The following is a 22,943-nucleotide window of genomic DNA, read 5'->3' as shown; positions in this document are numbered from 1 at the left end:
TCATGGCCGTGAAGATGCCCCTGCATCGTTCCAGTTTTTGTGATAGAACAGATACTTTGTGTATGGACTGGAAACGCTTTTTGCCATTTAATTTGTGCTTGAAGGATGGGAGGCTGCGGACAGGAGATCACATCTTGCAGATTGGAGGGACCAACGTGCAAGGAATGAGCAGTGAGCAGGTCGCCCAAGTGCTGAGGAACTGTGGGAATTCTGTCAGGATGATCGTTGCGAGGGACCCCAAGTGTGAAGTCGTGGAGGCTCCACCACCTCCTGTGAGCTGGCCAGTCAGCACATTACCTTCGCTTCAAAATGGGAATGTGAGTATCTCTGCTGCTTCCTTGTGACATTTTTAAGCATGTTTGTGGCTTGTGATCAGAAAGGAAGAAGAGAACAGAATGTTCTTGGGGCCTAAAGTGCTTCTCCTCTCTTGAGTTTCCAGATACCATATGCTGGTATTTAAGTGGTCTTTATTATAGCCCTGCCTTCTATAATTTTTCCCTTTTTCCTGTATCTTATATATATATATACCTATAATCTTGGGATTGGAATGACTGGCTTTACAGAATTTATTTCAGAGTGGCTAATTTAATTACCAAGACCATAAATGTTATCGATAAGTGGTACTTTTAGTTCTTCTTCTTAGCTCATTACATTTTTTCTAATCAATCATTTGTAAGTGGATTTAAAACTGGACTGTGAATTTCCCTAGTCTGAAATCCAGAGAGCCACGGCCACACCAGAATTATTCAGCACAATCATCTTTTTATGAAACATAAGTGTAATGTTTTCATAGTCTACGCTACTGCCTGTGATAGGAAATATATCTAAAAATTTTGAAACTTGTTTTAGCAAATCTTATCATGGTCATATCAAAGTCTCTTGTTTTTGAAGTCATTCTTTTCAGTTTTGAGTAATTAAAATCAACAAATGCTACACTAAGTGTACAGTAGGTCTCGAAACATAAACAAAGCTGTGCTTGTGTACCATCTGCTACTACTGTGCTGCTTAGATTTAGGTGTAGAATCTGAGTAGCCTTTTCTTTCTTGTTTAGTTTCTTGAATATGAGTGAAGAGAGCTGGGGGTTTTTTGAAGCACTGTTTTTAAAAGTCACAGTAGAAGTCACTTCACTACAAACTCACCTCTTTGCTCCTTGGGCACAGTCACTGCAAAGGCAGCTTTGTGTTTTACATCTCTGGAAAAATGCTGGGGCTGTGTCAGTCGAGTATTTTGGGTCCTTCTCAAGCTCCTCTTCTCCCCAGGGGGATCCCAGGAGGGATCAGTGCAGTAGGAAACGCAGTGTCCAGGAGATGGGAGGGGGTGATCTGCATCCCTAAGGTTGGAGCCTAAACATTGGGCTTGTCCAATGCTCTGACAAAAGGCTTTCCAAGGGAATCAGTTATGAGGCCCTTCTTTCCTGACTGGATCATATTTTCCAAGGCCCATATTAGAGGCAAAATAACACAGTCTTAGTTTTGTTTCCTCCACAAAATACTGTTTTTCTCTCTTCCTGTTGTCACTGATCAACCCTGAGCACTGTAAATGCTGCAGCCTTTCTAAAATGGGATTCCTTCTGGATGTCTTTTCAGTGACCTCTGTGTTCCTGCTATGCAGTTTAGAGGAGGGAATATAATTTTCTGATCTAAATAGTGCCTTCATGTGTAGATTTGAAGAAACTCTTCTGCCTGGTGCTAGGAGAGATTTGCTGAAGACAAGATTAGTGGTTAATCTGAATGTATTTATTAATTTAATGATGATTTCAACGATCCACCATTCAGTTTGTGTCAGATTTATAATGGAACTTATCCCTATAATCTAGTTTTTCTCTGGTTTCTGAGTACTTTCACTAGCTGTGAGCTTTGGAATAGAAAACATTTTCCTTTTCTCTTTTTTGCAAACCAGAGAAAGGCATTTTTAACAGGTGGTTAGTTATTTTCAGTTTTATATTAATATTTGATTTTCTTTGGATTTCCTGTAGTAGAGAATAACTGAAACTACTTCTGTCTGTGTGTGAGCACAAGAAAACAATCTTATTATCTGTACTGTCCCAGGCAGTGACAGCAGTGTGAGCAGTGTGCTGACTGTATTTAGGACTTTGCATTTTGGTTTTCCTGGACTCCCTTTCGATTATTTTGCATTCTACCAGGAGTGTTACTTAGAGAAAAGTGTTTATAGGCAGAGCACTGACTCTGAGGAGCTTTTGATTGTCAAAACAGCCGGGCTCTTGAGGCCACAGCTCCATTTCAGGTGTTGCTATGGGCTTGTTTACTGGAGATAAGTGACAGCATCCAAACTTATCTTCATCTCCATCAGCCTTTTATGGAGCAAGGGAGTTGGAAGGCATTTAATGAGCTTAATGACTTTGCTGGTGGAGGGAGGTGTGTGTGATAACGAGATAGCTGCCCATCGATTTCTCTTCCTTTGAGAAGTGAAATAGGTATGGCTGGAACTCTGGGCTGCTTTTGATATGGGTCCTTCCAAAGCTGATACTTGGCAAGCATTTGATTGAACTTCTCTTTTTTCACTCCCTTAAGAAATGTTTTCCATTTTCCCAGTCCATTTTTTGCTGTTGGCAGTGACAGTATCCCTCTTGATTTCATCACTTTACCAGACCTTACTCTCATCATCTTCCTTTTGAACTCATTGGCCTGTATCTGATTACAGAAAGCAAACAACTCTATGTATTTTAATTTATCCCTTGCAATCCCAGATTTATGTGCTTGATTGTTTTTCTCTTTTGGTCTCACCAGTGTCTGTACTGTTCCCTGTGTGAACTCTTGCCTTGCACTTCTGATTTTTGCTGGTCAGAGGAGAGTTGCACAGACATCCCAGGGCCAGCTTTGTAGGGACTTTACAAATGAACTTACATTGCCTTTTAGAAGGAAAAACAAAATCACTGTTCACTTCTGAGGATCTTAATTAACCTGTAATATTGTAATGGCGCTCGGAAATTCAGAGGTTTTTTATTGTCTTGTGCTTTATTTATAGGATAATGACAACTTTTTTGATACCTATGATGTTGAACTTATAAAAAAGAATGGGCAAAGCCTGGGAATAACAATTGTTGGATATGCTGGCACATGTGACATAGGTGAGTTCTACAGGATTTAATTAAGTGTTGGACAGGTGCTTCTCAGGTAGCTTTTATTGACTATGGGGAAAATGAATAGCTCCTACCTGTGCTAGGATATGGGAATGTGGAATCAGGGGGTTTTCCTCCCCTCGATTCTCTTTAAATTAAAGCTCTTAACTTGTCTTTCAAATATCAGTGGCACAAATGATAGTGTGTTTAAAATTGGCCCGACTGAATGTCTGGTTTTATGCATAGGGTAGTGGTTTTTATCCCTCTGCTTCCTCATGGGAATCAAGGAAGTGTTCTGGGAATGTGGTGCAGCTGGACTTGCTCTCCAAGCCTCTTTGCTCCCAGGAGATCCTGTTGTGATGCCAGTCAGGAATCCCAGGCCAATGGCTGGGGAGGGGGCACGTGCCAGGCAGCAGGGAAAGGTGGGCTTGGAGCATCAGGGGAGGGGCTTTGCTGAGCACAGACAGACCATGTTGGGCAGGTGTCTGAGGAAGCTCAGTGTCCAAAAAAGGACGGATGAAGTGTCAAGATTCACTAGAACTACAGATCAGCATTTATTTATTAAATAAATGAACATATTTAGAGGGAGTGTGTGAAAGGGAAGTGTTAGTGTTTCAGGTTTTTGGTTTGTTTGGTTTTTTCTTTCCTTTGTTTTTATTTCCTTGTTCTCATTGGGAGTTAGAATTAATAATCAAACGCCAAACATGACAAAGGACAGCTTTTCTGATTTCCATGTTTCTCTTTTCTTTTTTTTTAAAGAAAAGTCCTTTTTCATTAAGATTTAAAGTACTAAATTCTTTAGCTGTAAGATGATTGAAGTCCTGATCAAAGTCCTTAAGCACATACTTTACTTTTAGCTTATTTAGTCCTATTGAAATCAAACGCAGCATGGATTTAAGTGATTGTGGTTTAAAGCCTGGGTAAGCACAAGGATGAATCCATGGAGGAGGTGGCCTTTTGTGAGCCATTTTAAGGAAAAAAATTTGAGGTCAGTGTACAGGTGGTTGTGTCAGTGCTGGTTTTTTCCACCAGATATCCTCAGTTTTAAGTCAGGAGTGGTAACGTGCAGATGGTGGGGGTTTATGGAATCATCACTTTGTGGACAGAAGGAACTGTGTGAAAAAGGCTGGAATTAAAAATCTTATTAAGAAAATAAACACCTTAGGTTAATGCAGTGACTTGTTTCTCTTCCCCTCCCCCCCCAACAGAACCTTCAGGGATTTTTGTGAAAAATATAATACCTGGTAGTGCTGCTGACCACAATGGCCAAATTCATGTTCATGACAAAATTGTTGCTGTAAGTAAATACTGTGCTTATATATTGCTGTAGAACTAATACATTTCATATCTCTGTTAAAAGAACAACATAGTAAAGACTTTCTAAAATTAATTAAACCTCCTCTGCTTTGCAGAAGAAATAATTTGGTGGTTCGTGTTTGTTTAGGTAGACTTGTGACAGAAATGAGCTTTGGCTTGCTGTGGTTAAAGTATTATTTTATATTCAAAGTAGTAGTAAATAGTAGTTAGCTGTGAAAGAGGCAAGCATTTGGATTAAAGTGTTTCAGAGTGGAGAATCTTGGCTCTTGGCCTGCAGTAAAGATGAGCAGCATTAACTTCTACTTGAATTGAATGTGATTCGAGGATTGTTAAGATTCTGCAAGACGTGGCACATTGTTTGTGTTCCTTAATGGCTGTGTAGTGTGGATACAATCAAAATGTTAATGGTCACAATTTAGGTTTAAAAATCCAAGCTTTATGTGTAGAAAAATGGAAAAACCACTGAATAACAGTGAATTGAATAATAGCCAATTTTGCATTCACAGCACAAGCAGGACTGAATTCCACAGTCTTTTTGTTTTAAGAGATAATATTTATAGAGATATGATTTTAAATTACTTTTAAAATGTATGCCATGCCAGACCTTCCAAAGCCAGCTTCTCCTTTGTGAGAGCAAAAACTAATATAACCTTTTATCTGCAGGAAAGGCCCTGTTGATGCATGATCTGACAGTGAGGTGAACAGACTATCTGGGGTGTAAATTAAAATATCTGAAAATGTAAGAATTGGGCTGTTTAGGGTGGATTATACAGACAGTCGTGTGTGGAAGTTTGTGTTAGAAATCCCTGGGACAACCAACAGTGATAATGAACAGAGCTGACTTTTAGGTTGGATACTCTGCATCCACAGTCCTTGTCAACCTGGTTTTGGTAAGCAAAAAAAACTTAAGGAAAAATCTGGGCATACTTGTATCATATTAGTAAATTCTGTTTTGTGGTTGTCCCCACGAAAACAGAAAGAAGAAATTACCGCTGTGTTTCCTTTTAAAATGCATTTTGAAAATAAATTCTCATCAGTGAACTGTAACGGATTTAATGAGATTGTTTTGCAAATACTGCTGTCTTGGGAGAGTAACCCTGTAATTCCTGCACTAAATAACATGGCTGTTGCTTACAGCCTGTGGTACTTCACAACACAGCCTAAGAATGCAGCACAATTACTGTTCTTTGATACAACTTTCTTGTTTTAGGTTGATGGAGTCAACATACAGGATTTTACCAACCAAGAAGTGGTAGAGGCCCTGCGAAACACGGGACGGACTGTGCGTCTCACCTTGCTTAGAAGGAAACCTTCCTCTACTGTTTCTTCAGAAACACCTTCAGATAGAGGTAATTTTTTTTTTTTTTTTTCTAGCAACTGATCTTATTTTTCACTCCATTTACAGCTACCTTATTTAACAGTTTAGGACTGGATACCACATGATCCTTGATGTTTTTAAGGGCGCACTGTTGAAAATTAAGATACTTAAAGAGGAATGGAAAGAGACAAAAATAAGAGATTCAGGAAAATTCTGTGCAAAACTCCTTGTGTAGCCACCCCACCAAAAAAAAAAGGGAATTAGTGCAGTGGTGTTCCTACTTCCTATAGTTTGCAGCATATGATTTGGGTTTTTTTCATCTATTTTCACAGTGCAGTCAGCTGTTCCAATCTTTGTGTCCCCTGGAGCTGTAGGGACTGAAATTAGTGTGGACACTAAGAATGAGGGAAAACAAGAGCAGAAGGATAATCTTCACAGTGAAAAGCAGCAGAGTCTACACCAAGCAGGTAGATAGGGTATCTTGCAGTGCCTCTTCTGCTTCTGGTTAAAGGTTACCATCTTTAATCCATTTTCAGTACTGGCCAGCTGTCATGGCTTACTCCATCTTTAGCTTTTACTCTGCAATGCTTTCTGAAGTAAAGCTCTACCTCTTGGATCTTCCAACTCTTTCACCCCACCCTGTCCCCAAAACGTAGCGCTGTCCACAGGTTTGCTCAGAGTGGATTCTGTGGTGTCTCAGGGCCTGTAATTCTCTGGATCTTCTTCCTTGCATAAAATTTGCCCTTTTCCAGTCAGCAGTGATCCCCTTTGTTTTGGCAGGGTCTTTTTAAGGTTACAGTCAGTGGAGGTGCTGCCCTTTCAGGAAAGACTCTCATAACTCTGTAGAGCTCAGTGATTCCCCTTTCTGGTCCTGGTCCTGCACTGATGACCTGAGGTGTCCTGCCTGCAGCCTTCCCTTGAGAGAGACTTTATCATCCTCCTCTGCTGCCAGGGCCCTGCACCAGCCTGCTGGGTGAGCAGCATCAGGAGATGGAACTCCTGGGAATTCATACTTCTTTCCTGATCCAGTGTTACCTCAGTCATACCCATTTAATGCTTGGACTCCATCATCTTAGAGATCTTTTCTTGCCTTACTGATTCTGTGATCTTCTTGCCCTCACACGTCTTAGACTCCTGCAGAGTATTTTCATGATATTCTTCTGGTTTCCTGTACCACATCTCTGATACCCATTTGCTGCAGTTTCCTCTTCTGGCACCGCAGTGACTTCATCAGAACTCAAGTCTTGGGTGTAAAGACCTGATAGCTGGAGTTCACAAAAGGCTTTTTTTAACAAAAGGCATTCAGACACAGGGGCAGGTCACAAAGGCATGGGCTGCTCTGGGTTTTAGCTGACTTTGGAACCAAGGCTGGAGGTCTTTCCAGAATCTTCAATTTCCCCACAGATTTCTGGGCTTCTCTACAGGAACTTCTGGGTGAATTTATACAGCTTGTGTTAAAGTCAGCATAAATTATCCTTATGCCTTGTAGTTTCTAAGATATGTAGATGTAATAGAGGATTCTAAATTACGGCTGTCAATGAATAGCAATTTTGCTGTGATTGTCGAAGATCTGTCAGTATTAAAGACAACCTGGAAATGAGAGAGATGTAGCAGTTCCTATATTCCATTCTGTTTGACTTTTCTGTCCAAGCCTTGTAACCAGACATCCTTTGTTGTGACTTTTGCATGTTCCCAGAAATAGCAAGCCAGAACAGAGGTGGTTGAGTAGCTGAGAGTTGGGGTTCTCAAAGCATTGTTTTGCTATGACAGAGGCTAGAAAAGAGCAACACTTTGTCTGTCCTGTGTCACTTGCCCAGGTTTTTTTTTACTGTGGGACTTCTCTGCATATTTCACTCCTGCAGAAATACGATGTATGAGATTTCACCTTGGAATAGAATTTAATGGCCAAGTTTAAATTCCAAAGATAGGTGCTTATTTTGGATGTGGTGATGGGCACTTCATTATAATGGTGCTAAAGTAAATACTGCTAATTTAAGCCTCTGACTAAACTCTGGAAATGCTTTTAGAAGTTTAATGTAAAAGGTATGTTTTATAAAATGCGTATTACTTCCCTTTAAGCCCAGTTGTGTGAAATTCTTATTAAATTGTGTTTCCTGGGGAGGTATTAAGTAGTAATTCTGGCCAGGCAAAGCCATGCTTAAGCAGTTCTGGTACAAAGGCAACAGGGTTTGGGCTGCAACGTGCACAAGGCCTGAAACTGTGCAGGCAATGAACTTAATAGCTGCCTCTGCAAGCCTGCAGTCTGGGCAGAAGTGCTCCATCCTGCCTTGCAGGAGTACTCAGAACTCAGAGGGACGATGATGGGAGTCAGGAGCTTAAGAGATGTCTGGGGAAAAAGCCCCAGCAGTAGGGCAGGTGAAGGTAGGGCTTTAATGAAGGGCACCAGAGCACAGTACACACCCTTGTGTAGTAACTTTGTGAGACCAGGAGGAAGCTGCAAGAAAAAAAGATCCCAGTTTTGAAGAAGCTGACAGTTTTGACCAGAAAAGATGATTTTTACAATACATTTGTGGTTTCTTCTTTATGCTTGCTAATTAGAAATTAAAAACCTCCTGGAAGCGCAGACAGAAGGGCAGGCAAAATATGCTGAAAAGTTGTTGCTAATGAAAGCTGTCCCTGGGAAGTGTTTTCATTTCTGAGGCCTTGGACATTATAGAAGACATGGTACATATGTCAGGTCATGAGGAATTCAGCTGGATGAGAGAGTAGAAGAAATTTCCTATTAGCTGCCATGTGGAAAAAGCTGTTTGGGGAAAAAGGAACATTGTAAGTGAATTGAGTGATGCCACTGGAATTGAATATATTCAATCCAAATCCCTTCAGCCCACATTTCCACAGTTCTAAGGACGTTACAAGCAGAGACTTCAAAGTGTATTTGAAAGAAAGAAAGGGGAAAACTTCAAATGGAGACGTACATCAGCACCTGCTCTGAACAACTCGTAGATTTTGGTAATGTGTTTTGGAAGTGACAAAAAAAAATCTGTATTCAGCCAGCTGAACACAGCTTACAGTTGCTGAACTGAACTTTGAGCCTGACCCTGAGATTCATTATTCCTGGTGAACCTTAAAATCTATATTTGGCTGTACCCGGGATTGCAGGTGCTTGGGTCCTGTGTGTTCACACTGTTGTAACTCTGTAATAGCAGAAAAAGAGACTAAGGAATTTCTGTCCCTGTGTTTGTCTGCAAATGGAAGGAGCAGAAGAATGCACTGGTGTTCTGGTTTTGCTACAGTTGGGAAGTAAAGCCAGTGATCAGCCCATGCTTGATGATAAGTCTTACATTAGAAACTTAATTTCCAATGAAGTCAAAAAACCTTAGCTGGCAGTTGAGAATTTTAGGACAATTTGTCTTCCCTTTTTTTTAAGGAGATAATTTATTTCAGAGAGAACTGTGGGCTGTATTTACAAACCCGAGTTTTTAATCTTGGTGGGGTGTGTTTTTGGTAGGAGAAAACAGCTGTCAGGATTGCTGGAATTCTCAGATATCTGTGTCTGCTTGAGCCTGTAGGTTGAAGATCCTCTTTCCAAATGACATCTCAGTTGTGAGGCTCTGAGGAGTGTGGTTTCTCAGTGCAGATCAGACAGAATTTGCCTGTCTGGCATGGCTGAAAGTGAGCTGGAGAGATGCAGGGGTGGGCTGTGTTGTAGAAGTGAATTTCAATCTTTGTTTTTGATGAGTGGAGAACTTCAAAGTTATCAAAGTGTGTAAAGAGGATTGTATTGCAGAGCTTTATCTTTGCTGTCTGCAAAGGTGTTGAGAGCAGAGGCAGCTTGACAGGCCATTTGTGCAGGCTTTTGCTCCTAGGTGGGCTCTGAGCTCCTCATGGTGTCTTCACAATTCCCCCCTGAGGTATTTTACTCACTGTTGTTGTGCAAAACGTGAGCTTGTGCTTTACATTCAGAATTTCAGAGCGACGCAGCAGCAACACCGAGTGGTCTGTGCCTTGTCTAGACATCTGACAAACTATTGCAGTCATTCAGGGGGGGGGAAAAAAAACCCCAGTTTTTGGTAATTCAGCCCCCAGATGCTGCTGCTGTAGCTGCTCGATGGAATTTGCTGTAGAGCTTGATTCTTACCAGTTACACATTGCTCCAGCTTGGAACTTTATACGTGAGCTGAGCTTCTGGCTGAGGTCAAACACAGGGCAGCCAGTCATTTTCTGCTGTCTAGCTCTGTCAAATTGTCTTACAGGACTGTAATACTGCCTTGGTTGCATAAGTAAGAAAGCTGAAAAGATATAAATGTCAAGATAGCCAAGTTCCCACGGAAGACTGGTTTAGAACTGGAGCTTATATTAAAGCTCATGTTACTTACTGGCCTAATTAAAGTAGACAAGCCTTTATACCTGCCAAATGTATAAATAAAGTCTGTGCCTGCATTGTGCTGACACAGCCCCTCGATAACAGCAATATCTTGTCAGGTGTTTTCCTTCTTCAGGGGGCTCGTTTGGGTGGGAGATGATGTTTCCCTGGAGTGGGAAGCGTTTTTATGGCAACAAATGATGAAGCCGTGTGAAATTTGTTTTGCAGCCTGAAAGAATGATTTATTTACAGTACTGCGTGGTACAGAACTCACATCTCATCATCAAGCATCACCTCTTCTGCCTCTCAGCTGAATAAATCACACTTTTACAGGGGCTGGCATTTTGCATTGTTTTTCCTAAGAAAGACATTTTTGATTTGCACTGTTTGATAGACTCAGCTTAATGCACTTCCCTTTTGGGGATTATTCCCTCTAATCTTTTATTTACACTGAATTTTTATTGGAGTATTTAGAAGTAAATGTACTTCTGAATGTACAATATGCTTGTAAATTTAATATTCACTTTCATATTTAGGAAGAGTCCCACTCCCTCCAGCACATGAGCTAAAATCCAAGTGGGAAAACCTGCTGGGACCAGAATACGAAGTTATGGTATGTTTTATTTCAATAAACTACGTTCATGAATGTTATTTCTTTAAATTACAGATCTGTGAGCTTAGCATTACAGGCTGTTTATAGAACAGTTCAGTGTTTCGAACACATCAGTAACATCAAATTTTCTTTCCTGTAACATCAGGGCTGAAATGTATGTTATAATGAGTTGGGAGATTTGTTGCCCTTTTATTTTATTCTGTTTATATAGATACTATTGTTATACAAATACAAGGCAGGAACAGTGATTTAAGGAAATCAACTGTCCTGTTAAATCTGCATCACAGCAGCCACTTAAAATATATGGCATTTTTATTATTTCATTCATGATCTATTTGTTTTACTGGGCACTGAATAAAGAAAAGGCTCAGGATAGAGCTTCTGTTTTCACAAGAATCTTACAATTCTATCTGAAGAATGAAAGAATGATTTTCAAACATGCTGAGAAAATACGAAGTAATTCTCAGTAGTGTAACTTTGTGGTGCCAGTGTCTAGTAGATATTTCTTCACTTCATATTAAATAATTGCCTAGCAAAAGATTGTTTTGATGAATTGTCACGAGGAGTTGATGGAAATTGTAATTCACTTGTGCTTTTCAGTGCTGGGTGAGCCAGTGAGTACAGATAAAAGACTCCGGACAGTGTTCTTTCCGAAGCCTTAAAAAATTCTCACCACCACCAAGAAAACGCCCTGTTTGTCTTTGCAATGCTTGTCCAGTTGATTTAGAGACACTTATTTTTACTACTTGGAGTAGCCATCGCTCCAGTCACTCGCTGGAAGATTTAAAGTAGCTTTAAGAATTGCCTTGAGAAACTCGCTTCCCTTCTTTCCATTAGCACTCCTTTAAGATCTGAAGTTCGTCTAAGATTATGTACATGATGCAATAAATCTGTTTGGCTGCTCACTTCAGTTGCTTGGTATTCCCATCCTTACATTTCAAGGGGCTGATATTACCTCCCTGAGCACTATCACACTTCCCACAGAGGACAAAAACCTGCTTAGTTGGTGAATCTGGCTGTTCCCAATCCTTCTTCAGCCGCCGCCGGTGAAATGTCAGCAGTGAAAATGTTAATGATGGGGCCTTTTGAATAATAGAAGGGAACTCTTGTGGCATCCCATTTTGAAAGTCATTTTTTGGTTCTGGTCGCCTGTGCCTCTCTCCTGTGTTCAGTAGCAATGTTCTGTTTGAGTCCAGGCTGTGACACCGCAGTCCCTGTGTCACACTGTCCTCACTCGGCTCCCAGAACTCATCCTGAAGGTCCCTACAGGATTCTCTCAGGAGTATTTATCTTCAGAGGAAATAGCTGTTTGAAGAGAAGGGTTGGTGGCTTCTGTGCTGCTGGTCCTTTGTGGTGCCAGTGGAAGGAGCTGAGATCCTGGGCAGGAACGTAGGACCATGTGGTATCAGTCAGGCTGAGGAGCTACCAGTCATAAATCCATTTAGTTACATGCATGGACATGAAATGGGTTCTATCTGGCAGGAAAAACACCCTGAGTACTGGAAAACAACATGCTGGAAGCCCTACTTAAAATTAATCCAAAAGAAAAGTCTAATCTTTATTAAACTAGAAGTTTTCAAAGAAAAGCTACCTGTTTTTTGCAGATCTACCCAAGTGTAGCTTTCTTTCAAATATTCAACTTCAAGTGTCCCAAATTCCAGCCCTGGGCCATTGTCATGATTTGACAGCCATAAATTGGTACTAAATGATCTTTAAGGTCTTTTCCAACCCAAACCATCCTATGATTTTGTCTTATTACATTTAAAATTGGAGTGAAGAACCTTCTAAGGTTACAGATAAATCTGTTATGTTAAGGAGGGACAATACAAGAAAACTGGTGGTGAACACAGTCATTTTATTAATCTTAAAAAAAGATACTGAAAGGGTTTCCTGTCCCTGCTTGAAATAACCCACTTGCCATTCCCATTTGGTAATTAAAGTTCTGTATTTCAAGCCATGTTAGCAACAGAAGTTGGTGGGTTAGTCTGGATGTGAGATGGCTGCACTATAGCCCGAGGTAACAACTTAAGCTGTCATACTTTCAAATTCTGATTGGCAAGTCCGTGTGGGTATTTGTGTCAAACATAATGGCATTTTGTGCTTACACAGGATTACTGAACTTGACTAAAATTGGCATTTGGGCTCCAGGAATAGGATAATATTGGAGTCTGCTAATAGTGCATAATCACCACATTCCTACTTGTAAATGTTCTGTGCCTGAAAGATTTTTCTAACATTTGTTTAAAATTCTTTCACATCAATGTGACTTTGTTTAAGTACAGTTTATTTTGCTCGTGAGTTTTTTTGGCAGAATTTCATCGTTCTGGTAAAGTCTTTATTGTCCCGCTGTTGAAAAATGTTCTGATGTCCAATTTTAGGTTGTGAACGTGGATATGCCCTTTACAGACGATTCAGAGCTCCAGAAGTACTCAAAGGTAAGACTTCCATGGTGGTTTCCTTCGTGGTGTATGTTGGCAGGGCAGTCCTGGGAGGACATGACACCATTCCAGATGTGTTTCAGGAATTTAGTGGTTTTGTGGCTCTATATTTTCCAAAAAAAAGGCTGCCAATATTCTGCTTATCTCCTGGACTGATCCGGTACCTTTTCATAGCACAGGCAAATGAACCTTTTAACAGTTCATTACCAAACCCCCAAACAACAAAAAAACTCCCTCAAACCATGCACATAAACCCTAAATTTAGGGGTACTTAATTGCACAGAACGGCAGAGGTTGAAACTGCTGAACTATGCCGTTGTCCTGCAGAGGAGTTTGCCACAGTAATCCTGGCTCAAGGAAAGGGAGGTATAATTAATTTAAATTGTCAGAGCTTACATTAATTTCACTTCTAAGAGATTTTCAAGATACATATGTTAATATTGTGGAAAAGAGGTTTTAGAGGTGATGAATTTATATATTTGTGGGGACATCTCACTGGGGAAGGGCCATAAAGTCATAATCAGACATGGCTGTGAAGGAGTGCTGTGGATCAATGGATTGCTCCTTTTACTTGCATCCAGAAAAATAGCCAGAAAATTCCCAAACTGAGGGGGCGGCTCCTGCTGATCATCTCTTCTTCCCAAGTTGCCATGATTTCTGCTGCCTTGTCTGGATAATGTATCACTTTTATTCGAGTTTTCCTAATATTAGACTTAATATTAAGACTTAAGGCACTGAGGGTTGGAGTCTCCCTAAGGAAAAACTCCAAATTAAGGAGGCCAGTGGGAAAAGGCTGACACAGAATCAGTGATTTCCCCTTGCAGAAAAAGGGTATCAGTTTTAGTAACTACTTACAGAGAACACTTCATGGATATTTTTTCTACCTCAGAGGAGTGTGGCTCCCAGAGGAGTAAGAACTTGTGGTGAGATTTTATAGCAATTATGGAATTTATTTTATTCTTTTATTTATTTTTATTTCTTTTATTTTTGTTTTGCTCCAACTCTATGGAAGAGGGGTTGGAACTGGATGGTCTTTAAGGTCCCTTCCAACACAAACCATTCTGTGATTTGTTGACAACTCACCTTTTGGGTGGGATGGACTTTAGCTGGTACTTCTCTCTGCATTTTTCCCAATAAGATCAATTATTTAAGAATACAGTTCAGATTGCCTTTTCCCCCAAAGAGCAGACTGGTTATTTTTATTTGTGCAAACAGTTTGTGAAGAGAAGTTATGGACATCAGATGAGGTCACTGTGAACATTTAATCATCTTACTGTGTGTTTGGTTCAATTTGGTGAATCCTAAATCTGATTTTATCATGGTAAGTAAAGATTTATACTTAAATATATACTTATATTTATCTTTTGGCAGTTACTACCCATCCACACTCTGAGATTAGGAGTTGAGCTGGACACGTTTGATGGACATCATTATATATCATCCATTGCTCCAGATAGCCCAGCTGCAGCACTTGGTCTTCTGCAACTGGAGGATGAACTTCTGGAGGTAAAAAAATAAAACAGAACCCCCACAAAAATAAAAATTATGTGTTTCCTTTTTGTTTGGCCTTCTTAAAATGCTTCTCTTAAGTTCTGGCGTGGCTGCTGTGTGTGCAATAGTAGTATTCCAGAGTTAGTTGAGGAAGCAGAGTTGTGCTTTGGAATTCACATTCACATTCACGCTTATGGACAAAATGTCAGATTCTTGTGACCTCTCAGTGACTTCATGGTTTTTTTTTTTTTTTTTTTCTGAAATGTTTTAACGTGAGTATCAAGAGTTACAAAGGCAGAGATAATATTTGTGTTGAATTATTTGTAGTCCTGTGGCTCAGTCTTTCTGCACAATCTGGCTTTAGCTTTTGTGGTGGATAATCTTTCTGAATATTTGTCACTCCTAAAAAATTTACAACAGTCTTAGGAATAGTGGTTCCAGTTACACAATAAAACTTTTTTGTTGAGTGTTGAAAGATATTTGTGTGTATGAGCAAATACATCAGTTTGTTTAAATGTGTATAAAGAGGTATTGGGAGTTATCAGAGTCACACCAGACCTATTTTCTCAGGAAAAATTATTATTTGATAACATTAAAATAATTCCTATTTTGTATGTGTGTGTACATGTATCCATTGGTATCTCAGCCTGCAAGTGAAAAGACATTAATTTCTTATTGAATGCATGCTCCTTGTGGAATATTTTGATATTTGAACCTTTTTTTTAGTGGATGCAAAGAACATTTAATGGAAACAGAATTAGGCCTTCTGAAAGATTGATTTGTTAGGTGTACAGCTATTTTGCTTTTACTTCTTCACTCTCTAACATCAAAAATTCATACTGATATCACTAAGACCTAAAACATTTTCTTATTGCTTAATGCAGGAAATCTTGATTCCTGAAGGAAGGGATTAATGGAATGCTGGGAGTGTCGTTTAAATTGCTTGGCCACTAAACAAAAAAAATTTACACAAAAAGCAATAATGCTGTGCTCTAGAGTAACTTAGGGAACTTTAATTGTATATATTTAACAGTTTCATGTATTACTCTTAGAATTAAGTTCACAGGTATGTCCAGACCTAGTGAGTATAAATTTTTTGCTATTCTGTAGTTGGGGAAAAAAGCCCCCAACAAAATAAAAATGTGCTCTGGGGCTAAAGCTGCATGTGCCAGGTTTAGCCCAAACTATGTTTTTGCAGCCAAGTTATAAATCCCCTTAAATAGGGGTTTGCAGTGGAAAAAGTGACAGCCCCATTCCCCAAACAAGCAGCCTTACCTGGGCCTGATACATTGGGGATTGAAATATGAGCAGCAAGGATTTTATTTTTCAGTCTACAGTGAGGTTGAATGTTGATTATTTTTAATGATGTGTTTGAATTATGACAGAAAGCACGTTACCCCTCCCCTGCCCTTCATTTTAGCTAATTCCATTGTGTTCTTTTTTAGGAGTAAATTGCTTCTTTGTGCCCTTTTGTTGTACAATTTCCCTGCTATTTGAGGGCTGGCTGGCTGATGGGCTGAATGAGTGGGTGTAGGGCACCTTGCCTGCTCAGAGGCTGATTTCTGGCAGCTGCAGCAGGAGAAATGGGAGTCCCCAGGTCTGCTGGGGGGTGAACAGTAGCTCTCCCCCATCCATCATGGGATGCTGAGAAGTGCTGGTAGCTTTCCACCACGCTGCCACTCTCCAAGCATTAAAAAATCCTTACGCGTAGATCCTTCTGCTTAAATAATTAACTAATGGATGAGGCTGATAGCTCAGCACTTGCTATAATTCTTGCAGAAAAAGCCCAGAGCAGTCTGTCTTACCGTGGTGGAGGCCAGTTCCACCACTCTCAATTTTTCTGCTTGGCTGGGATGTAGAGTGTGAGAGGAACTCTGTGTTTCCCAGCAGTACAAACTATGTTTACACTGCAAGAAAGGAAGAAGTGGGGGGAAAAATAGAAGTGGTCAGGAAGCAAACGTTGGCTAAAGTGGGATTGCTGTGGAGCCTAGCTTGAGGATTGAATCCCTCTAATTAGCAAGATCTGGGAGGTGTATGGAGAGGCTCTCCCTCAAGTGCACACATGCAAAGGTGTGTCCATGTCTGGTGAATGTTTCCATGCTCTGTTTTCTTGGATCAGATGTGGTTTCTTCTGCAGTTTGGGTATGGAGGGAAGTACTGAAGGTGATCTTTAGCTATCCCCACTTGCTGTGCCTCGGTTCCTTTTGTGGAGTGACTTGGATGGGGGGTGCTGGATTCCTAAACCAGTGGCTGCCCTCCAGCAGTGTGGACATTTGGTCATGAGAGAGGCTTGAGGCAGCCTGAAAGAAATCCCTGGAACACACAAAGTGTTGGGATTGAGTCCACAGCACTGATTGGGTTAAACCCCTGCTCTTTTGGGGCTGCAGTGCTGGTTAACACAGGTGATATTCAGACCTGTGACACCTGCTGACATCCTGCATTCCTCGTATTTAGGGACAGCCCTGTGGTGCAGATAGAAGTACCCCCAGGATATAAAGGTTATAAAATAGGTAAAAGAGGATGAATCACGGGGGTTTTTTCCTGCAGAAGTAGAATCACAGAGTGGCAGAATGGTTTGGGTTTGAAGGGACATTGAAGCCCATCCAGTCCCACCCCATGCCATGGGCAGGGACACCTTTCACTATCCCAGGCTGCTCCAAGCCCCATCCAACCTGGCCTTGGACGCTTCCAGGGATGGGGCAGCCACAAAAAAGTGCAACTGCAGTATCCCATTTTTAAAGCACCATTATCTATCTACCTACCTACCTACCTTTATCTTTTTTTTTCTGTTTCAAAGTCAAACACTAATGTTTAGAACATCCATTAACAATGTTCTTCTGTTATCACTCACAATCTTGGTTTTATGGTAAGGTAAGCTTTGACCCTTGTCTGGCTTTCTGGTTAATTGCTTACTGTCATTGGTTTCTTTCTTACTGTACAAATGCTCTTGCCTGTTTTCTGTAGGATCTATTTTTGTTTCAACCACTTTGTTGCACTTTAAACCGGCAAAGTTAGAATCACAGAATCATTAAGTTTGGAAAACACCTCTAAGGTCATTGAGCCCAACTTTTAAACTACTTGTGGTAGTTCTGATTTCAAGTTTTTGATTGGAGCTCAGAACCCCTGTTTGCTTAAAATACGGTGAGAAAATCAAATGTTTTAGCTTTTGACGTTCAAACATGTAAGCCTAATGTGGAAAAAATTCCCCAACAAAGAAACAGGTGAGAAAGAAATAAGAATTCTAGGAAAGGTTTAGGCTTGGAAAAGTGGTGAGCAGAAAAGAAGTTAGAGGAGGCTGAAGAGCCATGATTTAGCAGTCAGTAGTCACAAGATCTTGGAGGTGAGGTCTTACAATAACCTACATATTCTTCAGAAGTGTATGTTAATAAAACCGTGCAAGCTGTGCCAGAATCCCCAGGTAAAATCAGACTTTCACGCTCAGACGGGGAAAAATATACGCCAAAAAAAGAAAAAACTAAATTCAAGAATTCGGTGGATATCCTTTAATTCTCTTTGTGTGGATGTGTGTTCCTGTTCCATACAGGTAAATGGAGTGCAGCTGTATGGAAAATCCCGGCGTGAGGCCGTCACCTTCCTCAAGGAAGTGCCACCCCCTTTCACCCTGGTGTGCTGCCGGCGGCTCTTCGATGATGGCACCGAGTCCCTCGTGGATGAGCCCCCCGTGGCAGCTTCCCCTCCAGAGCAAAAGGTAGAGTCCTCCTGTCATCCACTGGTGCAAAAGGACAGTAACTTTGTGGAAAACTGCAGGTATTTCTGGGTTTACACGGGTTGGTCTTGAGAAACTTCATTGTCCTGGGAAGACAAGGTAGGTAAATCAGTGAGCTGCTTTGCTGACTGTACATCCCATTCGTCATCCCTGCACTTAATAGGTGAGTGAGAGCTCTGAATTACACTAAATCACATCCTTGCCACCATTAGCTGATTGCTTCCATGTTCTGAGTAGGTTTTCATAGAACTGGGAAAAAAAAAAAAATTAAACTTAGAAGTTTCTTTCCGTTGCAGGAGCTTTAAAGTCTCAAACTAAAGCTTGACACTTGTGGTTGCTCCTATTTGTAAAAGTATTTACAGCTTGGCTTCTCATCTTTTCTGATTGTCTGGCCTTTCTATTAGCTGTCTGTGGTTAAATCTTTTATGCTGTTTATTTTTCCTTTATGCATCTAATGGGGCAGCTGAAGTTCATCAGCATGTAACAGGTTAGTAATATTCTAATAATTAATTAGACTAATACATGGGTATTTGTGTGCCAGGTTGGGCTCTGATGCTCAAAACATGTAGGCCTGGGCCCTGGGGAGTACTCAAGGCAGCAAGCTGGAGAAAACTCTATTCATAATGCTCAGTGAAGGTTTAATTCCATGAAAGGTCACATTTTAGGGCATGTATTCACCATTAATAATCAAAATGTTGAAGGAATAGTGTTTGTAAAGAACTGAGAGAATGGTATTTGAACCAGAGCTTTTATTTTCCAGGTGAAACCTGAGGAAGACTTCAATCCCGAGGAGGAAGAAGGGGAATTGGCATTATGGTCTCCTGATGTGAAGGTTATTGAGCTGGAGAAAGACAAGAATGGTTTAGGATTCAGCATTTTAGACTATCAGGTATACCTTCCTGTATAACTAAATGCTAAAAATCCCTTTGATCCTTTGTCATGCATGGTGCCTTAAAGTGGTATGTGATGGTGATTACTGGGTAGTGGACTTGACACTTGGGCCTAGAAACTGTAGGGAAAAGCAATGTATTTTGAGGCCAACTCTATAAAGAAGGGAGTGTTCTAAACCACTGATTATTGAACATGATAAAGTGCAAAACCTTTAATGAAACTCCACCCCTTAACTCTTGAGTTTAATGACTAAATGTTGGGGAAGGTTGGTTTTTTGTTGTATTTTGTTTTAACTTGGAATGACTTTTCAGCTGTGAGAGTGGCAAGTGAGTATTCTTGGGTATTAGTTGGAGTTGATTATATTCTTAATTGCTAAACTCCTTAGAAATTAACAGACAAGTCTTTAATTGGAGGGAAATCCTATTAAAATTAACGATTCCTTCTTTCAAAAATACTGGCTTCAATTAAATATGTAGAAACTCTCAAAATCTGTAGTCAGAATGAAATGTTCTTCATGTTTCTAGTCAACGTGATATATTTTTTTAAACCTCCAGTCTTCATATTTATAAGGGAATCAAATAGCTGGATTACTCTTTATAATAATATACACATCACATCTGAGTGCTGCCTAAACATTGTAGTTTAATGAAATGTGTTCAACTGTTGTACATAAATGTCAAGTGATATAAAATTCACTTTTTGATACAATAAGGCAGGAGTTGGGAATGAATTAGAAGGAAAAAAATATTTGAAGTATTATGCAAACCCATTAATTCTATATTTTACCAGTGCGATTTAAGATTACTGAAAATAGATCCTGTTAGTCATTTTAGCTGACACATGTTGTGTTGCAGTGCCAGCTCTACTCTAGAGTTGCTGGGAGTCTTTACAGAGCAGTAATACACAGATTTGCTTTTAAGTTCTCATATAATCAGAATTAATGAAGGCTTTAATAACAGGCTTTTTATTTACTTATTCGCAGATGCAAATACACGAGCAATGTTGTGGTACTTTCAGCTAAATTTAAATACATTCTAATCAATTCTAAATGAGTGGTAAACCACTTAATCTCAGATCTTTATAATTTCAAGATATTTATGTATAAAGTGTATAAAGTACGTTCTTTTGTTTGGGATTTGCCTCTTAGATCTTTTACACTTTTCATCATCTGCAGATTAATTTTGATAGGGAGATATCTGTGACTGTTGTGTGTGTTTATGTAAATACATCCATCACATCCTTGAGTGCAAGGCAAAGAAAATAAATAATTGTCCATGCTACAGTGGAGGCAAGGCAAAAAAAAACCCCCGTGTGTGGTTCCTGGGAGAGTGTTTGGAATTCTTAACACAGACTTGCTGGGGAGCACAGAATTACAGCAGTGTTTAATTGTGCCTTAAAGGACCTGGAGAGCCTTCTTTAAAACATGAAAGGTGTTTTTTTAGGCACATACTCTTTTTTTTTTTTAACCAGAGAAAATTCAAGCCTTATAATGGAAAATGATGCTGCTTGTGCTGTGTATCCACTGCTGATTTTGCTTCTTTTAAGGAATTGGATTTTTAATTCTTTTTTAGGTGTTTTTCAATGAAGATGGGTCTTCCCATCTTCATAATCTGTGAGTGACCAGCCTTTCTAGGCTCCCATAGTGTTGATGGAGGTAGGGTGGGGAGGAAAATGCTTTTGAAGGGGAGATTTTGAGCAGGCAGCCTGTTTGTGATGCTGGTAATTAACACACAAGGACTGACTCTCTGTCCATTGCAGAAATTTAAGGAAAGTTTGGTGTTACATACCCAGCTTGGAGGAGGTGATGTCACTACCCTGGGTTTTGAAGATCTAATTATTTCTGTAGCTGTTGGTTGAAATGACGCTTCAGCAATACTGGGAGGGCTTCTGGAAGCTCAGTGGGAACAGGGAAGTGGCACCGGCGTTAAAAAGTGGCTCTACAATTCCACCTCACTTTGCCCCACACCAAAGTGTGACAACACCTTGGAAAGAGTGGATCCCAGCCCTAGAGAGGGACTGGTGGCTGTTGCCTGCAGTGTTTAAGGAGCCCTGCTCCTACATTTCTGACAGTGAGAGATGCCAGACACGCTGCAGAAGCACAAGAATGCTCAGCAATTAGAGACCAGGCTGCTCCCAGTGCTCTGGAAGTTTCTTCCTGCTGCTTTCCATTCCTCTTTGGTACTTGTTTTCAAGCACAAGGCTTTTTACCTTTCCATCTTAATTTTAATTGTAGAATTAGATGTGGTGCTGAAAGCTCCTGTTGTATATAATTTATAAAATTTGCCATTTTGTTTCTCAAAACTGGCTGCATTCTCAGCATAAAGGATGCTGTGCCTCAGTTGTCCTAAATTCTGTGCTTCCCAAGTCATGCTCTGGAAAACAGAATTAATAAAAACTCTTTGTGAGGCAGAATAGGAGTCTGAGTACGTGGAAAACTGAAGGCTGAGATCGAGAAAATTATTACTCTGGCATATTAATTTTTAATGGGCTGTCTTTCTAATAATGTTTCATCTATCAAATAAATGATAAGCATATCCCAAGTGACTTGCAGGATATTCCCAGAAATGTACAAGCATAATTCCAATGCCTATATATTTTAATGAACTAATTACAAATTAATTATACCAATTATGCATAATCAATAGTATTTCTACTTTGTCCTGTGTTTTCTTTTGATTGTCTTTAGGGATTTAAAAGCTTAAAACAGAGCCACCTTCTTTTTTTTAATAAGGTTTGTGCAAATGTTCTTAAAACTTTGGGGTGAAGTTACTCCTTTTACTGTGACAGGATAGTCTCAGATATTCTTCATTTTCCTGTGGTCTTTATGTATTAAAAAAAAACCCTTTTTCCCCCCTTTGAATGTTATAATTTGTAATTTTGTAGTAGGAAATCTGCTCTGCTGGCAGCAAGGTCAGTACTTGGCGAGAGGGGAGGTAGATGGGAAGCTGAGCCTGTGGATTCTTGAAATGATGGATTTCAGTGGATTCTTTTTTTTCTTTTATTTAAGTAAGAAACACTGAAGATGTCTTAAAATGAAATCTGTGGTTTTTTCTATTGTCACCACTGCTTTGGAGCCTGGTCAGAGCTCCTAGAGCCAGGAATTGCTTTTTCTTGATGGTGCTTAGATGGGAAGGCTGCAGAGGTCTCTTGGCCATTAAAAAGGTGTGCTGCTCAGTCTTGTGGCCAACTCCTCCATGAAGTAATACCCTCTGCTTCCCTTAATTTCCTTCTAGTTTCACTTGGAGAAGTTGCTCTGCCTTTCACCTCTTCACTAACCTTTATGTAGTGCTGCTGGCACAGGTAGTGCCAAGTGTGTTCTGATGCTGAGGGAGGGACCCGGGACGCTGCTTGTGGAGCGATTTGGGATCACCTGGGATGGAAGGGGCTACAGTCAGTGTATTTCATGTGCTTTATCAGCAGACCTGAAAGTATCCAGCTTAACAGTACATTTGTCTAGCCTGGAACTAATCACAGAATCTCAGAACGGTTTGGGTTAGAAGGGATCTTAACTCTCATCCAGTTCCAAACCCTGCACCTTCCACTAGACCAGGTTGCTCCAAGCCCTATTCAGCCTCCTGGCCAGCAAGTCAAGAGCTAAGCCATTGTTTTTGAGACCAATCCCTTTTTCTTAGACAGAAATTAAAAGATACTTTTATCAGGTTAAAATAGAGAAATGCTGTCTAAAAACACCCGTGATCCCAGGGCATTAGAGCAAGAGGAAAGAAAAATCCCACAAGACTGCTAG

At 40.2% G+C, this 22,943-nt stretch overlaps 1 protein-coding gene across 4 annotated transcripts in view; it reads left to right on the top strand.

Moving 5' to 3' along the window:
• PATJ (PATJ crumbs cell polarity complex component) overlaps positions 1-22,943 on the top strand; it is a 140,000-nt gene that overhangs the window by 14,938 nt on the left and 102,119 nt on the right. For all 4 annotated transcript variants that reach the window (XM_039555943.1, XM_039555942.1, XM_039555941.1 and 1 more), the window contains 9 exons: positions 105-317; positions 2,986-3,088; positions 4,288-4,376; positions 5,607-5,745; positions 10,575-10,651; positions 13,030-13,086; positions 14,461-14,595; positions 18,125-18,289; positions 19,068-19,196. In XM_039555943.1, the coding sequence (XP_039411877.1) occupies positions 105-317; positions 2,986-3,088; positions 4,288-4,376; positions 5,607-5,745; positions 10,575-10,651; positions 13,030-13,086; positions 14,461-14,595; positions 18,125-18,289; positions 19,068-19,196 (1,107 nt within the window). The remainder of the gene's footprint in view (positions 1-104; positions 318-2,985; positions 3,089-4,287; positions 4,377-5,606; positions 5,746-10,574; positions 10,652-13,029; positions 13,087-14,460; positions 14,596-18,124; positions 18,290-19,067; positions 19,197-22,943) is intronic.

Source organism: Corvus cornix, chromosome 8 (genome assembly GCF_000738735.6).
Source record: "Corvus cornix cornix isolate S_Up_H32 chromosome 8, ASM73873v5, whole genome shotgun sequence".
NCBI lineage: Eukaryota > Metazoa > Chordata > Aves > Passeriformes > Corvidae > Corvus > Corvus cornix.
The sequence above is the reverse complement of the archived record's forward strand: the minus strand, read 5'-3'. Positions and strand labels throughout refer to the sequence as shown.